At 38.9% G+C, this 14586-nt stretch overlaps 1 protein-coding gene across 2 annotated transcripts in view; it reads left to right on the top strand.

Moving 5' to 3' along the window:
* Positions 1-14586, top strand: part of NYAP2 (neuronal tyrosine-phosphorylated phosphoinositide-3-kinase adaptor 2) — a 176886-nt gene that overhangs the window by 130424 nt on the left and 31876 nt on the right. For both annotated transcript variants that reach the window (XM_084640003.1, XM_084640004.1), the window contains 2 exons: positions 2548-2760; positions 11290-11393. In XM_084640003.1, coding sequence (XP_084496129.1) covers positions 2548-2760; positions 11290-11393 — 317 coding nt within the window. The remainder of the gene's footprint in view (positions 1-2547; positions 2761-11289; positions 11394-14586) is intronic.

Raw genomic sequence — 14586 nt, 5'->3', positions numbered from 1 at the left:
TGTTGGGTCTCATTGCTTAATCAGTCTGTTTTAAATTGCCTTTGACTATTTCCACAGCTCAGTTTGTTTGCAGAAAATTGCTGCCATTTGATTCAGCTAATAGAAATAAGAGGTGACATTCAGAAAAATCATTTGCATCAAGTAATAAGTACAAATGCTGCTCTGTAAAGTGAACTGAAGTGTTTTTGATCCCCATTGTTCCACATGCAACTGGAGTGCTTCTTCTGTAACTAAGGGATGACTTTGTCAGTGTGTGAAATTTCAAGTGGTTGTATTCAATCAGCAGTAAGAAGTCACAAATATAAAAGGCTCTCACTAAAATAATCAAAGCATTTACAGTGGCTATTGAAAGATATGGTGAATTAGTTCTTTTGAATGCTGCAATAAGATGAAGGAGTTTGGGTAAAGTTACATACGTTCTTTCCATAACTTCAGTGTGCACATTTACTATTAGTTAGGACCTGAATCTATGAGATTACATGTGCCCCTCTCAATTTCTGTTGGTTTTACTGGAAAATAGGCACTCAGAACTTTGAAGAAGGCAGTCAGCTCCTCCCAGGACTCGACCCTTATTCAGTGTCTTTGGTTTATATTTCCATCGAATTTCTGATATTTGTTCTCCTCTTCCACTTTCCCAGTAACATGGCATTTACAGGAATCGCATGTTATTAGTTTATAGATATATTTCTGCTATAATTATGTGTAAATGTTAAATGAATAAATCCCTATGTCATTATATTTCTCTACATAGCTCCTTGCACTACCCTGCCTCTCTAAGAATGCATAAACAAGGCTTGGTGGCAGACATTCCATGCTGAAAGTCCCTGAAAAGCCTGTGTCATGTAATATGGATGCAAACTATTCTTCAGTGCTCTCCCTATGTAGCCTTTTGGGTTACAAAGAAGGGGCCTTCCCCCTTATGATATTTCTCTATTAAAGTAGGCGGTCCAAAAGTTCAAGGAAGGGCAGTAAATAGTTGTTAGATTTTGAGATTATAGTGCTTTTGTGATTACTCTAAATATTCTTTATGTGAATCGTCAGCTTGGAATTGTTTTGTGATATTCTATTGCTTTTTTGTTACTGTGTCCTAGGACCTTTACGCTTGGGGATGAAAAAATGTTCCTGTCAGAAACATTGTTAAAATCCTTATACTTCCTTCTCTTTTCAGTAGCAAGCTTATAAACCAACAGTAATTCATATAGTATCTTAATGATTCCATAACGTACAGCATACCTGCTCATTAGAAATGATAAATTTGTCTTCTCATTAATGTTTTCTTGAGGGATTTTACAAAAAAAAATGTTATTTTTCTCATAAACAAGTTCATCAACAGATTAAAATATTAAGGGACCCAAAATCTAACCGGGTATCTTTGTTCAAGGTACAATAAACAATTTTGTGTATAGTTGTGTGTAGGCATTGTGTACATCTCTGTCTCTCTCTTCTCCTCCAAATTATATAGATAGTTAAAACTGTGTTTACCCTATAGTGCTCCACACAGCGATGCTGAAGTTCAGAAGGGCCAGCATTTCCATTATAATCCCGAATGTTTATAAATCAGGAATATGCCATAAGAATACCTTTGGCCATAAATCTGAAGCATAAAATTCCAGAGGGAATTTTTCATCAAATAAGAAAAAAAATAGATCAGCAGGCTTTGCATAAGTGGATCAAATAGTAATTAACTGTTGTGTTTTAAGTCTCTTTTAAATGCTTCCCCTGTTTATGTTTTTGATACAATTCATTCATAGACCATAGAAAATAGAAATGGAAACTATCTGTTAATTCCATTGAAGGTGAGTTAGTTTTGAAATACGATGCCCCACCCTGTTGATGGACCCGTCATAGAAGAAATGGGGGAGGAGCAAGAAGGGGCTCTGGACAGAATAGATAGTTACCAGGGATGGAAAAAGCTGCTAAAACCCTGGCATCACTGGGGACACCTGCTCTCCCATTTGTCTGCCTTCTCCGCTCCACAACAACTCTTGTGCTTGCAAATGGAGCAGCCACTAATTTGACATCAGAGGGATTATTCAAGTGAGTTGTATAAGCAGAATTTATCCCATAGATTATGCTACTGGCATACTAGAAATACTTAAATTAGTCAGGCACGAGAGATTGTATGTAGCTTCCATTAATGCTCCTGGGAATCACAAGCCCATCAGCTGAACAATACAAAACCTTAGGAAACAACTTGCATAGAAAGAGAGAGAGAGTTCTAGAAGGACCAGTTTGCAGGGACGAGACAGCCATAAAGAATTCAAGGTAATTTCCTAAATGTTAGTTTTAAAAATATGATTTAAAGAGCTTTGATTGGGGCATAATTTTTTGCACAATAAGTATTTTCATAAAATATTGTAGTTCAACAAAAACAAGTGAATTAAAAACTGCCAGTTTTACCCATTTCTCTGATTGTGGTGGTCATAACTCAACCAGAGGGATAATTAAGGATGATCGCTTTTTATACTAGTCTGTTAAAGAATACCATGGTATGAATTTAATTAAAATGCACTAGATAATGGAATGTGGACTTTGTATATTTTGTAGAACCACTAGACGAGTTGAAGATCAGGAGCCACAGTACTGAACCACTACCAAAGTTGGAAAACAAAGAGAGAGGAGGTCACCATGGGACAACTTCCTCCAGGGAGCCAATAAAAGCTCAGGAATGGGATGGAACACCAGGACCACCAGTTGTGTCCAGTAGACTGGGAAGATCCTCTGTTAGTCCAACAATGTTGGCAGGAAACAGCAGCTCAGGTATGTGGGAGTTTGTTTCACAAGCAGAGCAAGGAAAGAAATCTCATGATACCATTACAAATATAGGGCCCAATCCTGCAAGGAGCTGAGCTAAAGAAATTGGAAGTTGAGGGCACTTAGTGCCAGCTTTTTAAAAGTATTTAGTTGCCAAAAGATGCATATAGGTGATTAACTTCCACTGAAATCAGCTTTTCATCTATTGTGCTAAATTCTTATTGAAATCAATGGGAATTAGGTACCTAGATGCTTTGGAAAATCCCATTAGGCACTTATCTGCATCCTTGGGCACCCAAATATCTTTAAAAATCTGTCCATTAGCACCTTTCAGGTTCAGGCTTTATATTCCCTATAGCTGTTTTCTCTATTTAGACAGAATTAGGTCCTTAGTAGCTAATGATCAAGAATAAAATTGTACCATTCAAATATTTGAACAAAATTTGTAAATTACACATAATTTTGAGGGACACTGTGGCTAATAATCCTCCAGATTTCAGTTCATAGAGGGACAATAATAAATTCAAATGTCACATAAGATAATGAGTAGAACATGCTGTAGCATAAACAAAACTGTCATATTGATATACACAACAGATGAAAACAAGAGGTCCACTCTTTTACGCTTACATGTAAATCAGTCCAAAACTCACTATAGATTTCAGAAGTCAATATTAGTATTCATCAGTGTTATTAATCACATTAACTATTATATACATTTATATATATATATAATATATATAGTGACTTGATATAATCCATTGAAATAAAAAAAAACTGCCTATATTTTGTAAAATGTCTATCTAAGCTGAATATAGCTGGCACATGTATAACACTATGAATAATCAATGCAGTGTTACTTTTTTTAAATGTGACAGATCACTAAAAAAGAAGTTTCGTGGCCTGTTTGTTTTCCAGAAATATCCACTTTCATAACAATTGACATAAATAGTTCAGTAATCTCAGTAACAATCGTCTACAAGAGTAAAGACTGTGGATGGTGTCTCATACCGAAACTGATAAACAATAAACCATTTCTGCAGAAGAGATGTTTTTGAGTGAATGGTAGCAGACATTGGTGTCTACATACTGTCATAACAATAGAAGTATGATATCTCTTCTCACTTAAAACACTACTTCAGCGCATGATAAAAGAAGTCTTGCTTCCCAGAGACAAGAAGTCTTGCTTGTTGCTCTGACAACAAGGACTCAGTAGAACTGTAGAACTGTACAAACTTTGCCAAGATGACAAAAGGTTTGCAGCAATCTTTCACTCACTTTTTCCATTATAGATTTCTGTAGTTACTCTGCACTACATTCTGCAGAATATTTCTTCTGGTAGGGAAAAAAATGTCTTCTTTATAGATCCAATCCTGCATACCCCTCATCAGTGTAAATTGGCAAAGTATACCTGGCAAAGTATTTAGCTATTTTTTTTATTTATTAGGATTTTTTTAAATGTACCTATTTATTACTCTGGTGAGTAAGGGTTTGCAGGATTAGATCTTAGGAGTGGTGTGGTGTTTAGATGTTGCTTGTAATTATTAGAATTGGAAGCACTGGCTGTTGGGAGTCTGAAAGGACAGGAAACAGGAAGGAGGGAGGAGGAGTTGAGAGGCTGGGAGTAAGCTACAGAGGGTGCAGCAAAGTGAGTAAGAGAAAAGTTTACCTTTATAGGGTTAGAACCTGTGAATGTTTTAGATAAACTCAAGGGACTTTGTCCTGCACATTATAGTATCATTTACACCAGTGAAAGATTCTACCAGATCAGAATGCCAGGACAGCACAGACTCAAACCCACGGTACATACCAAACTCTTTAGTCGTGCTAGACAATAATATTGATCAGAACCAAGAAAAAGGAAAATTAATCAGAGGGACCCAGTCTCTGTCCATCCCTCAATATGAATAAAGCATAAACAAAATATTTCACTTCCATCCAGCCCTTATGCAGAGGCTGCTGTGGGGGACTTCATTCATCTCACAGTTAAATCATGCAAAACACTCACCGGCTCCAGTCCTAAATCAGCATAGCTCTCTAGACTTCAATGGGTGTCAGATTAGGCCTTACAGTAAGCTACCTGTGGCTGTGTCTTGTCTTTTACTACAAAGACCATCAAAGCCTCAGATGGCAAGTGCAATTGTTAGTATTATACAAATATTTTATTGGCTGAATTAAGCCTCTTTCTTCCCCCCAAAGAGTATCTTTGTGGTTTTTTCAAATGTATTATTTACTACAGTTCCTTTGAGTTGCGCACCCCGGTGAGCCATATACATTTTTCCCTGGATGGGATCCATAGCTCTTGCACCAAAACATAATTGACTTTTCCTCATTGTGGCATTTCATTCCCAGTGCAGCACACTGTCCTTGTGGATTGCAACTGTTGCAAACAAACTAGAATTACAGTACAATGAAAAACAAAAATTAAGGTTTAGATTTATCTGGATAGGTACAGGTACATTATCAAGTCAATGTAATTTATTGTATGTACTGTTAGAACTGTGCTGGGAATCTGGGACCCAGATTAACTTGTTCTGGGGCCTGATTCCAATTGTGTTTATAACAGTTTTACACAGTGTAACGCCACTGACTATTTCGATGGGTTACTCTTGATCTACACTGGTGCTAGTAAGGTTGGAATCAGAGCTCAGGCCTCTCCAGAAAAGATCATGGGCCCTTTTGGTGGGCACACAAAGTTTAAATTACCTTAGGTCACTAATTCCACCTGAATAACAATTTTCACAGCACTGGATCATTCTCTCATCTATCAAATAATTTCTCAGGGACATTTGCACCCTATCTGCATGATACTGTTTCTCTCAGAGAGCTCCATTTGGAAAGCATTGTCAATGATCTTTTACACACACCAGCATTCAAAACATGTCCTTGCAATTTCAGGGCAAAGTCACAGGAGGTTTACAAAATGGGAGGCACATGTAATTTAACTCCAGGAGTTTTGAAGAACATTTTCTGGAATGTTGCTCTCTTATTGCTACTATGTAGCATTTTGCATTACCACCTGCTGCGAGAGAGAAGCATTTCTACATTGCATTTTAAATAGTTTATAGAACTGGTTGTTGGGCGGAGGGCGTTGTTTTATAATCGCCATCTATTAGAAGCTCAGCCAACACATTTAGCATTCAGGCTGAATACTCTGCAGATGATCGGGAAAGGAATGCGTATACTGTACTTAATCAGAGTTTGTGGTTAGGATTTCAAAGTATAATCAACTGTTAACCTCAAGCGCTATGGGAAAAACATTGACACACACAAAAAAGCCCCTTGGGAGGCCGAAGAGATATAGGGCCTGATTCATCCCTGCTATCATGGCGCGGGAGGCAAACTGTCCCAACCTATGCCTGCTTCACCCAAGGAGGATTCATCCCCAGGGGAATGGCAGGCAGTAGCAGAGCGCTCTGAATAGCAGGCAGTAGCATTCTCCAAGTGAGGGTAGCTTTAAACTGGCGGTCTGTGCTCCATTAAAGTCCTGCTGAAAGATGACCCCGGGATGCAGAGATGCATATGCAGTTGAAAATAAAAGTTTGCTTGTATAAACAAATCTGTGTTCATAATACACAGTTCTATCACTTCTTCCTAGATGACAGTGTATAGGCACCTGCCTACCCCTATAGAAGGAAGTATATTTTTGGATAGAATACAAAGGAGACCCAATAAGCTGTGGAGAAGGTACATGCATATAAAAAAAATCTTCAGATTGTGACCCTTTACACATAAGCACTTCACCATTTTATGGCATATATGCATATTCAGACCATAGGAATTGCCATATCAGATCAGAGTAATCATCCATCTGGTCCAGTGTCCTGTATCTGACTTTGGCCAGTGCCAGCTGCTTCACAGGAAGCTGCAAGAAACCTGTAGTGGACTATTATAGAATAACCTGTCAATATGGGCTGTTTCTTCCTTGTCCCCAGCAGTTAGTGGTTGGTATATGTCCTGAAATGTAAGGGTTTATATCCCATCAAATTTTTTTTTTAAATCTATGTAGCTGCAGGTGTTCTTTTTAGCTCTGTATAAATGTCTAATCCTGTTTCTGAATTCTACCAAGATATTACCCTCAATGATACTGAGTTCCAGAGACTTATCATGTATGGTATACAAACATTTCTTTTTAAATGCACTGCTCTTAAGTTTCAACACTGAATGCCTCCTGATGGCGGTCTCATGTCAAATATTTTTAAGAAAGAAAAATATCAAATGATTTCTTCCTATACAGTATTAGATCATTTCCAGTTATATTACAGATTATTTATATTTATTAGGAGACCAGTGAGGTTACGTCAGTATAACAATAATAGATGAAATTCGTTTTAAAATGTGCATGTTCAGTTTTTTTGCATAGGATATACATCTTGTCATGTCTTATTGTTTAATTCAAGATGTGCTTCTTGGCAGCAATAATGCATAAGCAACTTCCATTTTCATGTGCAAAGGAGAGACTGTGGCAGGATAGGAAGCGTTTCTAGTGTGACAGCCAGAGAATTTTTTTTTAAATTAAGATTAGGATAGGCAGAATGATGACTCCTTGGGATGCATAAAAGAGATCTCTTCTGATCAAACCCAGAAATAAACATCCTGCAGAACAGTTGTGTAACGGATGAATGCAGGAAACCACCTCTTGTTGTTATAAAACAAATCTAAATTATTTCAGAAAATTCTGGCCTTAGAACAGAGATGTCTGCTATGTTAGCAAAGAATACACCCTTAATTGAGGACAACGGGCTATGCAGATACTCAGCATCTTTGAAGATCAGGTCACTTATAAATGAGCATAAAATTAGATTTAGGTGCCTAAATTTAGGTGCCCCCATTTGTTAATCTATGCCCTATGTTTTTATGGGAAATCAGGGTTTGCTTCTTAGACACTGATCCTACAACATGATCCCTTATGTCCATGTGGAGTTCCACTGATATCCTGCTCAATGACTTCACTGAGAATGAGTCTGGCCCTTAATGTGTGCTTCATTTCACATGACACAATGTGAAGGAACCGGCTTTTGAAGCTGAGAAAACGATCACAACAAACATTTCATCAGTAAATATAGCAACTAAATATTTTCTAAATATTTGTCTTTGACATAAATAAAATCTTGAAAACAACCCACGACATTTTCAACATGATCTGCTGAGTTCAAGTCACGTGATGCCCATTGATTACAACAGGCATCTCATGGCTGTTCAAATACATGGCATCCTTTGGCTCCCATCTAATAAAGCACTTATCCATATGCTTGGGACTTCCCTAGCATAGCAGGAGATCCTCAGGATCAACTGTCAGCAGTTGAGTGGCTAGTAGCAATGTCACACGGCCACTGTCTCTGTGCTCTGAAAGGAATTTTGCACTTGGAATGGGATGTGGCCTTTGGGACAGAATTATTTAGAACTCCAAGTTCTTACCACCCCAGAGATCCATGTCAAAGCACACATTCCTCCAGTCATGGCCAAAACTGGCTCCTGCTTTGTTGTTAGGCACACACCTGGGGCTCAGCGAGGTTATGTTAGCACTTGACATTGATCTGTCTCCACTTCAGGTTTGCCATCATGCTTTCCCTGGAAGCCAGCCCTCCTCTTTGCTGGCAAACAGTTTGGGACCCCCTTGGGGACAGCAGCAGAGAGTTTTCAAACTAACTCTGTCTGTTTGCTCCCAGAATCAGAATGTGCATGAAGCCACAGAGCACTGTAGACAAGTTCAAATTTGTCATTTGAAACACACAACTCAGAAACTGAATTCACTGAAGGGGAAAGGATGCTGGGCATCATTATACACAGAGTCCTCCTGCAGCTGTTAGGGGACCCTATTCAGAACTTCTTACTCAAGAAAAATGCTCATTGTACTCCAAGTCTGGTCAGCTGAGTACAGGGAATAAGGAGTACACAAGGGACAAAAAAGACATAGCACTGGATACACTGAATATGGTGTGGTCAGCTGTGCAGACAATATCTGACGGATCATTTAGGGAAAAAAATTGCATTCCATTCCACAGCATGAAGAAGTTAGTCACAGCAAAAATTTCTGTTTCATGTTCCCAATTGATTCAGTGTAAAAATAATACCATTGATATCAATGGAACTGTCCCTTAAAAAAGAAATTCTTATTCACCTAAACTTCTGGATGTGAAAAAGCTAGATAAGCATTGATTGGAAACTTCCCATAGTAAGAACCATGCTGGAATTTGCAATAGTTTCTGACACTTGAATATATTGCCAGGGAGATAAAAGAAGAAACTAATATTTCATCTGAGTTGGATGGATTTTATTCTTTGATGCCAGATGAAAGGATTGTCTTTGGCAAGGAAACAATGGGCTCTCATTGCAGCAAGTATATCCAAATTGGAAATTACGACATTTTTCTCTGCTTTCTCAAAGCAAAAAAAAAAAAAAAACAATTCAGAAGCAATGCCTTGGAGTTTTTGACATCAACAATACTAACCAAGGTAATGCTGGATGGGAATCTGATTTTTCTTAACATAGAGACAGTGTAGCATCTGTCCTTAACAGATAAACAAAACAAAAATAAGCCCCAATTTTTTCTCCCATGGAAATCAACAGGAAAACTCCAGTTGCTAGTGTATATTCTAGTAAAGGAAAAATCGGGTGCCTTGCACACAGACAGTGTGAAGAAATAAATGATTTCAGATGTATAATAACAAATTATCTCAGAACAGATCTAATCAACTGAACAGTGTACTGTCCTCATTCAGAAAGGCAAAACATCAGATTATGTACTGGTGCAGGCTGCCAGCTCTCCTGGAGACTCCAGAAGGAGTTGTTTGGGTAAAAGTGGGTGGTGGCAATGGAAGGAAGGTGGCCTGCTGACCTGCTCAGAAAATGAAATGGAGGAAGTGACCCAGCCAGCAGCCACTGCAGATCCTTAAAGGCCAATGCTATGGAGAGGTGTGTTCTGGTCATCCAGCGGCATATATAGAATGGCATTGGGGGAAGATGTTCTTAGCCAGACATGAGAAAGCACATGTCTCTTAGTCAGACATAGGCAGATAAGATATATGAGAAGATACACATCAAAGCTAGACATGACAGACCATCATCATGGGGAGATGTGTGCCTTCAGATAAACTTGGGCTGATATAAACTGTGAGAAGACACGTCTTTTCAACCAGATGAAGGAGATGCATTATTGTTTGTATTACAGCAGAGCATAGGGATCCCAAATAAAATCACGGCACTGTTGTGCTGTGCAGTGTACAAACACAGAGTAAGAGACAGTCCCTGCCTTGAGGTGTTTACAGTTTAAATAGACAGGACCGATAAAGGGTTGTTGGAAGGGATATAACATACAAGCAGAATAAACACATTCCTCTGAGCCGGACGAAGGCAGACCAATGCCTGGAGGAGACATGGGCACTGCAGTTCTTTCAGGGAGCAACATTTCTCTCAACCAGAGATGGGCAGATCAGATTCCCAGAGAGATATGTTCTTCTAAATCAGCTGCAGACAGACCATTAGGTGGTAAATTTCTCCCAGCTCGGTATTTATCCTGGGATCATTGCAGTAAATTGAATTGTAACTCAGTGGGAAATCTTCCAGGAAATGTCTCTGGGTAAAACCAGGATAGGGAAATCAAATACTTCTGCATCAAAATTCTTTTCAGGTGCCTGAGATCTCTCTCTTGTTTCATAGTGTCCTTCACTTCTGTTAATCACTCCTACTTGGGGAACACACAAGCTGGAGACAACACAATGCAACCAACTTCACAGACTCCATTGCTGAGGCCTGTGTCATGCTATTAAAACTTGAAGTTTCTTCCCTCTACTCTGTGTTCTGCGGCTGACCTTGACTCACTGTCAGCTACTTTCAGATTTCTGTGTGGCCCTCATGACATCACAAATCATGATGTCTTGATTCTGGAAAATCTCTAACTTCCCATTTTCCCCACCTACCCCATCACCCTCTCCTACCTTTGTCCACTTCCCCAAGAACTGTGTCTTCTTTGTGATTTCCCTCCGCTTCCCTCAGCCTCACCACCTTTTTGTCCTCTTCCACTATCTATCCCACTCAGCTGCTGAATGAGGGTATTGGGCCACAAGTTACCCCTCTCAATCACCCCTCACCAATCACTGCCACATTATGCAAGTGAGAGAGTTGGGCACTGGGACTGCCACAGCGTGTGGGTGGAGGGCAGAAGGAAAATTGGACGTGCTTCCTATCTCCGCTGCTCATTGCTCTACTCTTCAGCCTCAGAGATGCTCCTGGAAATTAAAGAGGTTGAGACAGCGAGGTGTGGGGAGAAGTCAGTTCCAGGCCTCTCTCTTGCCATACTGGTGGCTAGTGCCTAGAAGACAACTTTTATTTATGACTCAGCCAACTTCCCAAGACATTGTCCAGGAATATGTGCCTGAATTCCATACCTTGGGAAAATTCTGGGGAGGTTGGCAGGCAGGTGAATGGCACTTACAGGACCTCTAGTTCTCTATGTCACCTCAAGTGTCAAGTTACTGCACCAACATCAACAATCCCATTAATTGGGCATATGTCTTCTTTTCTCTCCCTTCCTAGAGCCTAAAGCAAGCTGTAGATTAGGTCGATCTGCATCCACATCAGGTGTGCCTCCTCCATCAGTTACTCCTCTCAGGCAAGCCAGCGATCTCCAACCCAGCCAGGTACCATCGTTAGCCAATCGTGAATGACTTCATGTGATGCAACATGCCAAATGTTTCTCACCTCTGTGTCTGTCATTTGTTACAGTAAATGATTTTTTGTGTTTGTTTTTACTTTTGTGCGTGTGCGTGTGTCTCTCACTGGCAATGAAATTCTATCCTTCAAGGCTGGTAGAAATTTCTGTGCTGTGAATTCTTAAATCTTTTTTGTCTCTGATTTCCTTCATTCTGTAATATAGATGTAGTGAAACTATATATGTATTGGTTGTTTTTTTTTATTTTTTTCATGTTTTGTGTACTTTTTTACTGTCTAAAATTTATCAAAATTTGATAAATTTAATCTATGTTTTAGTGTGTTTCTTTTAAATGTCTCGTCTAAAGCACTTGCACCAATGTTTGTCAAAAGACTTGTACATACCTTTTAACTTCTGCCCTGTTGTACTGTAATATTTGTGCCAGTCTTACATTTGTTTTGAGCTTGGTGCATGATTGTATTACACTGTGAATTATCGTTGTCCTTAAAATTGCTCACACGGCAAGTTATTTTGTTTAAATATGGCAGCTAGCCTCTCTTCAACCTAAGGCCATATAGTGCTAATGGGACTATTAAATGGTCTGCTGTAGTTATGTTTATTGTAAATTGTAAAAAAAAAAAATGCAAAAAATTCAAAACGAAACTAAGAAAAAACCCTACTTGCTTTAAATGGAGCTACTTTTCTCAACAATACCAAAAATGCCCAATGGACACTTGACAAAGAAATCTAAGTATCTGAACACGGCAAATGAGACCTATATTAGCAACTGGAGAAAAGAGATGAGAAATAAAGACATGGCCAAATGCACATGTAACTTTGTTTTGTCTGCTAATGTGGAGATCCTGCTCACTTCAGTGCACACAAGTGATGAGGTGTTTTACTAATCTTCAGAACTAACTACAGAGATTAGTAATAGGGGCAACGACTGCATTTAAACATTGCATTTATGTCTTCCATCAAACATGAAGCATTTTGGTATTGAATGGTTTTCTTTTATACTTATATATATTATTTCTGTTTACTTAGTTGTGATTTTTCAAATGATCAGAAAGGAATAAGGACCCTACATCTCATTGAATTTCAATGAGATGTAGGGGCCTAACTCCCTTTAGGGCCCCTTTGCTATTCCCATACTTAATTGCATTGCAGCTCTGTGAGTTTCTGCAAAAAGCTCTGCTCTAACTAACGCCTGTAATGCTGGTGTACATTGGCACAGCTAATGGAGCTGTGCCGATTCACTCAGCCTATTTTCCAGTAACATTCTATTTGGACAACTGAGTCCATATTGGTTGAACTTCTCTAACTTTGCTTAACTGAAGTAAGAGCTGTTTTATTACAGTAGAACCTCAGAGTTACGAACCCCAGAGTTACGGACTGACCGGTCAACCACACACCTCACTTGGAACTGGAAGTCTGCAAGCGGGCAGCAGCAGAGACAACAAAAAAAGGGGGGCAATTACAGTACAGTACTGTGTTAAATGTCAACCACTAAAAAATAAAGGGAAAGTTTAAAAAAAGGATTTGACAAGGTAAGGGAAACTTTCTGTGCTTGTATCATTTAAATTCAGAGAGTTAAAAGCACAGTAAAGTTTCAAAACTGTATTAAGTCAATGTTTAGTTGTAAACTTTTGAAAGAACAGCCATAATGTTTTGTTACAAACATTTCAGAGTTACAAGCAACCTCCATTCCCAACATGTTCGTAACTCTGAAGTTCTACTATAATTTTGTGTCCTGTTGGAGATGATGCCTAAAAAAATCTTACACATTACCAAAATGTATTTTAGATAAGCAAATTAATGGTGACTCACAATGACAAGCTAATTAAATGATATGTTGAGAGTTCTTTCTTCTACGGAAAAAAATCAGAGCAATTGCACTTCTGAATATTTTTGCATGGCCCGATGTATATGTAATATATGATTTATGATTGATCAGGGTGCAAAGCCAATGCAACACATTGCTGGTTACTCAGTCACAAAGGCACCTTGAATGTTATAAAGGATTTTTAGTATCTCGGTTCGGATTTAAAAAAACAAAACAATAAGCCCTGAAAGCAGAACTCGGTGTGATGATAGAGATAAGGAGACTTCCAGAAGCTGCAGCCAGGGTTGATTAGAACTGTGGAGAAAGGATTCACTTCACTCTAGAGAGAAGAAAGAAATAAAGATGACAGGAAAAAAATTCAAGTAACTAAAAGACGAAGATTTTGCTAACAGTGTAGTATATAGTGTGTATAATGGCTCTCCCCGAAAGAAAACCCCTGCTACCCTAGTATTAGGCTTCGATTCATATGAATCTTCCCTTTAAACTGACCAGTTGGGAAAAAATAAAGCACTGGTGTGCCACAATAATCTATTATGATGGTATAATTATCAATGAGAGGGCTTGGTCCTGCTCTCATTGAATGGCAAAACTCTCATGGACTTCAAGGAGAAAAGGATCAGGCCCAGAGTTTCTAAGAGCAGTTAACTGCATATTACATCGCACCCCGCAAGTGGGGAAATTAACTTCACAACTCTGTCGTAGATATTGTCATCTGATATTACCAAGCATTCCCTCACTTATAGTACCACTGCTTTCTGTGGCTCTGATACAAAGCTTGTTAAAGTATTATTCTATTCAGTTCTGTTGGTTCTTGGATCAGGCCTTATAGAGTTATAGTCCATCTCTTTTCGGTCCTCTGGTGTGTTCCATATGAAACTCTTTACATGTTAGAAACTTCATTCAACCTTTTTTTTAAAAATGACATAGTAAAAATATCTTGTATTGCAGGGAGATTTTAGAGACTATGAGCCAAATTCAGAGGTGACAACAGTGGGAGGAGAGAGTCTTAGTAGGCATCCGCTGCTGTTAACTAGTATAACTTATACATTGATGGAGTTGGAAGGCAGGATTGCACCAGGAAGTGCAATTGACAGGAGGGTGTAAGAAGATGTAGGATAAAGCAAGGCCCTGGGGCAATAGAAAATCATGCTGAACACTGCTAATTTGTAATGCTGTATGGGAAGATGGTCAGGTATGGGTGTGTTTGTTTGGGTACCTGTGAGAACAGCAAACATGGCAGCCCTAGAGGGTGAGTAACCTCATTGGCATGGTACCTTAGAAAGTTGTTTTTGACAAATACCCAAACAGAACTCCAAAATCACTGGTTAGTGTTGTC

The sequence above is a fragment of the Lepidochelys olivacea genome, assembly GCF_965140295.1.
Source record: "Lepidochelys olivacea isolate rLepOli2 genome assembly, chromosome: 9".
In the NCBI taxonomy this organism is placed as follows: Eukaryota; Metazoa; Chordata; order Testudines; family Cheloniidae; genus Lepidochelys; species Lepidochelys olivacea.
This window is presented reverse-complemented; position numbering and strand designations above follow the sequence as displayed.